The sequence below is a fragment of the Colobus angolensis genome, unplaced genomic scaffold (assembly GCF_000951035.1).
Source record: "Colobus angolensis palliatus isolate OR3802 unplaced genomic scaffold, Cang.pa_1.0 Scaffold402, whole genome shotgun sequence".
Lineage (NCBI taxonomy): Eukaryota > Metazoa > Chordata > Mammalia > Primates > Cercopithecidae > Colobus > Colobus angolensis.
The window spans coordinates 312,839-321,062 of record NW_012117400.1 but is presented as its reverse complement, the minus strand read 5'-3'; the positions used below and the strand labels follow the sequence as shown (position 1 = coordinate 321,062).

The 8,224-nt window shown below is 52.2% G+C and overlaps 1 protein-coding gene across 1 annotated transcript in view; it reads left to right on the top strand.

Moving 5' to 3' along the window:
- Nucleotides 1-499: 499 nt before the first annotated feature.
- LOC105521649 (medium-wave-sensitive opsin 1-like) overlaps nucleotides 500-8,224 on the top strand; it is a 17,603-nt gene continuing 9,878 nt past the window's right edge. The window contains exons 1-4 of the mRNA XM_011955920.1: nucleotides 500-665; nucleotides 6,000-6,296; nucleotides 6,769-6,930; nucleotides 7,254-7,373. Of these exons, the coding sequence (XP_011811310.1) occupies nucleotides 509-665; nucleotides 6,000-6,296; nucleotides 6,769-6,930; nucleotides 7,254-7,373 (736 nt within the window). The 5' untranslated portion in view covers nucleotides 500-508. The remainder of the gene's footprint in view (nucleotides 666-5,999; nucleotides 6,297-6,768; nucleotides 6,931-7,253; nucleotides 7,374-8,224) is intronic.

Genomic DNA, 8,224 nt, shown 5'->3' with positions numbered 1-8,224 from the left:
GCCCCCACTGGCACAAATCTCGCCCGTTTGGGCCCACGGAGATGGCCAGCCTCTCAAGGAGGATCTGGTTCCAGGCCTCGACCCTAAAAAGTCTCCCTGGGCTTTCAAGAGAACCACATGAGAAAGGAGGATTCAGGCTCTGGGCAGCTTCACCACCCACCCCCAGTCTGCAAATCCTGACCCTTGAGTCCACCTGCCCCAAAGGCGGGCACAAGACAGTAGAAGGGAACAGAGGACACATAAACACAGAGAGGGCCACAGAGGCTCCCACAGTCACCTCCACCTGCCTGGCGGGGATGGGTGGGGCGTCTGAGTTTGGTTCCCAGCAAATCCCTCTGAGCCGCCCTTGCGGGCTCGCCTCAGGAGCAGGGGAGCAAGAGGTGGGAGGAGGAGGTCTAAGTCCCAGGCCCAATTAAGAGATCAGGTAGTGTAGGGTTTGGGAGCTTTTAAGGTGAAGAGGCCCGGGCTGATCCCACAGGCCAGTATAAAGCGCCGTGACCCTCAGGTGATGCGCCAGGGCTGGCTGCCGTCGGGGACAGGGCTTTCCATAGCCATGGCCCAGCACTGGAGCCTCCAAAGGCTCGCAGGCCGCCATCCGCAGGACAGCTATGAGGACAGCACCCAGTCCAGCATCTTCACCTACACCAACAGCAACTCCACCAGAGGTGAGCCAGCAGGCCCGTGGAGGCTGGGTGGCTGCACTGGGGGCCACCGGCCACCCACCTGCCCCGCCCAAGGGAACCTCTCTTCTGCACATCCCCACCAGCAGAGGCTTTCTCCCATAGCTTTTCAGACGACATGAATCCAGGGGTCCTCTCCGAATCTAGAAGGACACCATAATATCGAATATGCATTCGCAAGCCACACAGGCTTCCCAGACTCTTTGAGAATCCATGGCTGGGGAAGAATTTATGTGCTGTTTCTTTCTGGCCCGTAGATGAGCGTGTTCACTGCTAGCAAGTAACCTCTCATTCCACGGAGTCCCTCAGCTTCCTGGGGAAGAGTCGGGTCTGTCTTTACATTTGAAGCCAAAAGGAGGCAACATACTGACACACCCAAGGGAGGCGGGAGGGTGGGGAAGACAGCAGCAGAGGGCAAGAAACTTCTAGAACTTCAGGGTAGGCAGAGATTGTAGCAGTCATTTTGTTGAACTCTATGATGGGGCCACACAGCTTCTGGCTGCACACCTCTGGGGGAAGAGGCTAGATTGGCGCCCAGGGCTACCTTTCCGTTTGGAGCAGTCCTGGCAGAGAGGGCTCAGGCCCAATAGAAAGCTGAAAGCTCTCATCAGGGCAGCCCGAGTTCTGCCATTGGCAGTTGCCCAATCCAGAAGCTGCGCACAGGCCCTCAAAGAAGCTGAGGACGCCAGCGACCTCCCTACTCCTGGCCCTCTCCCCTGGCTCCTCCTCTAAACCAAATTCCTTTGGTGCCTTCAAGAACATCGTGAAGGCAGGGCGCGGTGGCTCACGCCTGCAATCCCAGCACTTTGAGAGGCGCAGGTGGGCGGCTCACGAGGTCAAGAGATAGAGACCATCCTGGCCAACATAGTGAAACCCCGTCTCTACTAAAATTACAAAAATTAGCTGGGCTTCGTGGCACACACCTGTAGTCTCAGCTACTTGGGAGGCTGAGGCAGGAGAATCGTTGAACCCGGGAGGCGGAGGTTGTGGTGAGCCAAGATCGTGCCACTGCACTCCAACCTGGTGACAGAGCGAGACTCCGTCTCAAAAAGAAGAACATCATGCAGGCTATGGGGCTGTGGTTTCCAGAAACCACGCCAGCTCCTTGGTTGCCAATAAATATCCCACTGTGGGGTGGCCAGGACCGAGTGCCAATTAGTGACAGAGTGCCCAGACCAAATCGGCTGAGGATCTTGCAGTTGACCTCAACTTGACTGTGCCCAGAATTTCCTTGGTGGCAATGCAACAGTCTCTTCCTAGATGCCCCCAGACTTCATCAATGCATGATGCTTCAATGCACTCTTTTCAAATGTCCGGGTGGTTTTTTTTTCCCACAAAACTTCAAGCATCTACTAAAGTAGAAGGAAGAGTGTAATAGAGTGTAATGAACCCCGGTACCCATCACTCAACTTCCACAGTTTCATCTCATTTCATCTGTAACCCCTCCACTACCCTTTCTTCCTGATTCTTGGAAGCAAATCCAAGACCTCACACCCTTCCTTCTGTAAATCTTTACTATGTTCCTCTAGGAGAAAAGGGATCTTCTCAATACATAACCACAAGTCATCATCACACTGACGAGTGTAACAATATTTCCTGAATAGCTTTAAATACCTAATAGTGTTCAAAAAATGTCATACGTATTTTCAGTTTGCTTGAACCAGGGCTCAAATGAGGTCCACATATTCAGATTGATAGATAGGCCTTTGACTATCTTTGAATCTAGAGGTTCCCTCTCTATCTCCCTGCAATTTATTTCTGGAAGAAAGCAAGTCGTTCATGACGTAGCCTGACAGGCTCCTCTGACGTTGTTCATTATGATTTTTCTGTAAACTGGTAGTTGATCTGAGGGTCTGACCAGAGGCAGGTTGGATTTGTTGGTGTGTTTTGGCAAGGAGAGTGTCTCTTTTCAGGGGTGTTGGCGGCTAGTGAAACTCAACGCCCAGACCAATTAAACCACTGCAGTGCGGATGGGAAATGATGGCATTCGGACACCTTACCCTGTCTTCACCTGTTGGTGACCAAAACTTTCACATCTTCACAGGTCTTCTTCCCCTGAGGGTATACGCCACTAGGTAGTGTAGTAAACCAGTGTGTTTCAAGTCCCTTAGAACAGTCGTTCTCTAAGTGATATGCCACTCAGTGGATATGCATTTGGCTTCATTTCTTTTGTTGCTGATTTTCAGAGATTGATCTTTCAATTTAAATTTTTATTTTATTTTATTTTATTTTATTTTATTTTTTCAAGACACTCTCACTCTGTCGCCCAGGCTGGAGTGCAGTGGTGTGATGTCAGCTCACTGCAACCTCCACCACCTGGGTTCAAGCGATTCTCCTGCCTCAGGCTCCCGAGGAACTGGGACTACAGGTGCCTACCACCATGTCCAGCTAATTTTTTTATTTTCAGTAGAGACAGGGTTTCACCATGTTGGCCAGGCTGGTCTCAAACTGCTTACCTCAAGTCATCCGCCCACCTCAGCTTCCCAAAGTGCTGGGATTACAGATGTGAGCCACCAACCCCAGCCACTTAAATTTTGTTTTATAATTATGTTATAAAACAGTTAAAAGTTTCAAATTAAAATCTAGAAAAGAAGGTGTACTTGAAGAAGTCTGGCTTCTCTGCGCCTCTGTGTTCCCCTCTCCCCCCGCTGCTGCCGCCTTCCGTCTCTCCCTGTATTTCCTCGAATCACTTTGCCTGGGAGTTGACTTTGATTCTCTTGCTCGTTGCTTCACGAAATCAGTTCCCAGAACTTTCATGAGGGCGAGGCAGGCCATTACACCAGCTCTAGTTGCACTGGTGGCAGCTCCTGTCCCCTCCCCCACTGCTGCTGGGACCTGTTCTCTCCTTTGCCCCCTTGTCCCTGCACTGCCCAATTTGGACCGCAAGGGTTGCCAGGGAAGAGAACTGGCTGCCTTGTTTTGAGAGGTCACAGCACCTAGATTGCTGCAGCCCCTTGCACTTGCCTACAGGCCAGAGTGTCCCAAACCCTCCCAGTCGCAGCTGCTCTTCCCCAGTTCACCCGAGGTACTTCCCAGGGAAGAGCTGCCGACAGTTTGGGGGTTCTCTGTTCTTAGACCCATCAGCAACCCCATTGCTCCCCTCTGCTTCCTTCTGCACGGAGACTGACACCACGAAGGCCTTCAATTGTCAATGGTCTGTCCCTACTGCTCATACTGGGGGTTCCTGGGGAGCCAGTGCCAGGTATCAGGATTGCAGACATTGTCAGTGGGTTTCTGGAAGCTCCTCGTGTTAGGAACAAATGGGGCCCGTGCACAGAGGGCAGCAGAGGCCTTGTGGGATCCAGCTGTGCTAGGGGTGAGATTTATGTGTCTCTCTTGGCCAGAGCCAGGAGATCCCCATTTTTCTTAAGCTAGCTTGAGTTGGAGTTTTCTTTTTTTTTTTTCTTTTTTTTTTTTTTTTTTTGAGACGGAGTCTCACTCTGTTGCCCGGGCTGGAGTACAGTGGCCGGATCTCAGCTCATTGCAAGCTCCGCTTCCCGGGTTCACGCCATTCTCCTGCCTCAGCCTCCCGTGTAGCTGGGACTACAGGCGCCCGCCACCTCGCCCAGCTACTTTTTTGTATTTTTGTTAGCCAGGATGATCTCGATTTCCTGACCTCGTGATCCGCCCGTCTCGGCCTCCCAAAGTGCTGGGATTACAGGCTTGAGCCACCGCGCCCGGCCGCGAGTTGGACTTTTCTAACACACAACTAAAGAATCTCTTGATAAATCTTGGGACTCTCCATGAGGCCTTATATAGCAGCAGGTCTGTGGCTTGCAATCCCTTCAAGTAATCTGCCAAAAACAATGTTACGACAAAGGTCCTTCCAACAAACAAGGTGTAGAGCCCTAGCAAACTCCTACAAATAAAAAGGAGAAGTAATGCATTTGTAGTCCCAGCTACTTGGGACGCCGAGGTGGGCGGGTCACTTGAAGTCAGGAGTTCGAGACCAGCCTAGGCAACAGAGCCAGACCCCATCTCTACAGAAATAAAAAAATTAGCCATTGCGGTAATGAGCACCTGGTAGTCCCAGATACTTGAGGGCCTGAGGCAGGAGAATCACTTGAACCCGGGAGACAGAGGTTGCAGTGAACCAAGATCACACCACCCACCAAGCACTCGAGCCTGGGCGACAGAGCAAGACTCTGTCTCATAAAACAAAAAACAAAACAAAAAAAGAAAAGAAAAGAATAAAAGAGAAATTACCATAGATTGGGTGGCTTTTAAATGACAAATTTATTTCTCACAGCTCTGGAGGCTGGAAGTCAGGGTGCCAGCGTGGTGGGCTCTGGCGAGGAACCTCTTCCTGGCCACAGATTGCCAACAACTTGTTGTATCCTCACAGGGTAGAAAGAGCTGGAAAGCGCTCCAGGGACTCTTTCAAAAAAATTAAAAAGTTTTAATTAAAAAAAATATTTTTTTTTACATGAGGTGTTGCCATGTTGCCCCGGTTGGATTTGAACTCCTGGGCTCAAGAGACACTCCTGCCTCAGCCTCCCAAAGTGCTGGGATTACAGGCATGAGCCACCATTCCCAGCTAGTTTGCACTGTTCCCAAAGGCTCAAGTGATCCTCCCACGTTGGCCTGCTGAGTGGCTGGGGTTACAGGCATGAGCCACCACGCCCAGCTTCTAGGGCCTCTTTTATAAGGGCACTAATCCCATTCATGAGGGCCCCACTCGCTCTGCACACATGAACTGAATGACCTGCCAAAGGCCCCACCTCCTAATACCGTCACCTTAGGGTTTGGGATTTCAACACAGGAATTTATGGGGGACACGCACATTCAGATCATCATGAACAGTAACTCCTATATGTGACAGAAAGTGACAGAGGTGGGTAGTGGTCTTCCCCTCAAGGGGGTGAGTTACCACTAGTTGGGGAATCTGGAAAGGCTTCTAGAAGGCAAATGCATCTGAGCTGGGCTTTACATGAGGAAAGTGTCTGTCTATGGAAGGGCAGAGGACTCTGGGAGGTAGGAGGTGGAGCTGAGGTGAAGGGAAGAGGGGAGCAGGGAAGCGGGGTGACTACACACTGGGAGCAGGGAATCAGATGGGGGACATGATGAGGAGTTCCGTTAAGTTCAAGGTGCCAGTGCCGGTGACCAGCAGGAGATGGTCTCTGGCTTGAGCGACAGGATGGAGGGGAGGCTGTCGGTCTAAGGATGGGCAAAGCTGGAGGAAAAGAGCCAATTGCAAGAGCAGGAGGGCGGGAGGGGGAGGGGAGGCCTTGATGAGGCAGGGAGAGGTGAGATCGGCATTGGTATAGACAGGCGAGGCTGCCGCCCAGCTCCTCTCTCGCCTCTGCCTCCTGCCCCCAGGCCCCTTTGAAGGCCCCAACTACCACATCGCTCCCAGATGGGTGTACCACCTCACCAGTATCTGGATGATCTTTGTGGTCGTCGCATCCGTCTTCACAAATGGGCTTGTGCTGGCTGCCACCATGAAGTTCAAGAAGTTGCGCCACCCACTGAACTGGATCCTGGTGAACCTGGCAGTTGCTGACCTAGCAGAGACCGTCATCGCCAGCACGATCAGTGTTGTGAACCAGGTCTCTGGCTACTTCGTGCTGGGCCATCCCATGTGTGTCCTGGAAGGCTACACCGTCTCCCTGTGTGGTAAGCCAGTCGGGGCCCAAGCTCAGCAGAAACCATTTATTCTCTCTGCAAGCCCCTCCGACCACCTCATGATGAGCTGGGCCCAGCTTCTCCTGTGGGTCTGTCTCCCTCCACATCTGTGCCTCACATCCATATAATGAAGGGTTCTGGAGGTTTCCATCTGGACAGTCACATTAAATTCAGCTCCCTTCAGTCCAACATACCCTGGGTTCCTACTCTTGAGTCAGGCTCTGCCCGAGAACAGCCAGTTCGGAGCTATGGGGTTGGTGTGGGGGGAGACAGATACAGAGCTAGACAACTCCAGAACAGGAGGGGAGTGGGGACTCTGGGCACCCTGGACAGAACTCCCCTGCAATTAGGGATGCCTGCCATTTCAGCTCACCGGCATCTGCTTTTCCTGGCGGAGACACAATTCTCAGATCCTCTCCCCATCCCCATCACTAATATATCTGTGGGCCACGATTCCGCTCAGGTCAGCAGACAGTGGCCAGTGTGCCAGGCTCTGTGCTAAGGAGAGGGCCCTACACCCAGACGGCGACCACACAGTACCGTCATCAGTCCTCTCAGACAAGAAGGGGCCTGGGGCAGGTGGTGGAGGAGCGAGTGGGAGCAGTTGGTGGTTCTAGTGGGCAGAGTACCACCAAGCAGCCGTGGCTGCCAGACACAAGGTGGCCAGGCCCAGGTCTTGGAGGCCTCAGAGGTCACACCCAGCAGCTGGAACTTTATTTCAGGAGGAGAAGACCCCATATCCAACAGGAGCAGCTCCTGCTCTTGCCTCCCCTCCTCTCTCTTAGCAGCCTCCCCACCCCGTTAACTGCCTTGAATTGTACTCACGATGGCCCAGACCAGAGAGGGCGCTTGTCCAAGTCCCGGCACTACCCTGACAGTCTAGAAGGGGAGCCAAGGGAAGGTCAGGCAGAGAAGGTCCATCCCCAGGTCCAGTGCTCTCTGCAGCAGGCATGGCCTCGGTGGTCACACGACCCTTCCTGAGTGCCCCCTGCATCGCCGCCCACGTCTGTCTCTGTTTCTGCCAGGGTCTCCCGCTCACCCTTGCCTCTGCTCGTGGTCTGTTCCTGGGTGAGTCGGGTGCCAAGCAGCCAGCACTTCTCCACCAGCTTTGGTCCACGGATGACCTTGGCCATCTGGGAAGCCTATGGACCCCATCTCAGAGGAATTTTTGCAAACACATAAAATGAGACCGCTAGGTTTACAAAGGCAGCAAATTATATTGAAAACCAGTTATCGAAGTATTCAACATTCATCAGTAGCACAGTCTTTCGTTAAAAGCATTTATTGGCCAGGCTCATGCCTGTAATCCCAGCACTTTGGGAGGCTGAGGTAGGAGGACTGCTTGCCTCCAGGAGTTTGAGACCAGCCTGGGCAACATAGTGAGACCTCTTCTCTACAACAAATGAAAACAACTGGGCGTGGTGGCACACCAGTAGTCCCAGGACTACTCAGGAGGCTGAGGTGGGAGGATCACTTGAGCTCTGGAGGTCAAGACTTCAGTGAGCTGTGATGGCAGCACTGCACTCAGCCTGGGCAACAGAGTGAGATTCTGTCTCAAAAAGTAAATAAAAATAAAAGCATGTATTACACGTATTAGTGACACCACTCAGTACTAAAGTATTAAGTAACAGGATCCCGCCTGACAACCACTGTTATTTCAGAGTAGTGATGAACATAAGTGATGTTCGAACTGTCTGCCACCTCTATGAATTGACAGAAAAACATCTGTGACCTCTCTCGCTGACCGAGTCATGGGTACTGCTAATACTGCCACGTTCGTAATGGAAGGAAATGCCCAGTGTCTGTTCGAGGTAGATGGAAAGAAAGATGTCGTTTTTTCCACCTCAGTCTGTGGAGCCCTGAATTCTGTGTGCAGACGTTTGGGGTCTAAGCAGGACAGTGGGAAGCTGTCTCCACCT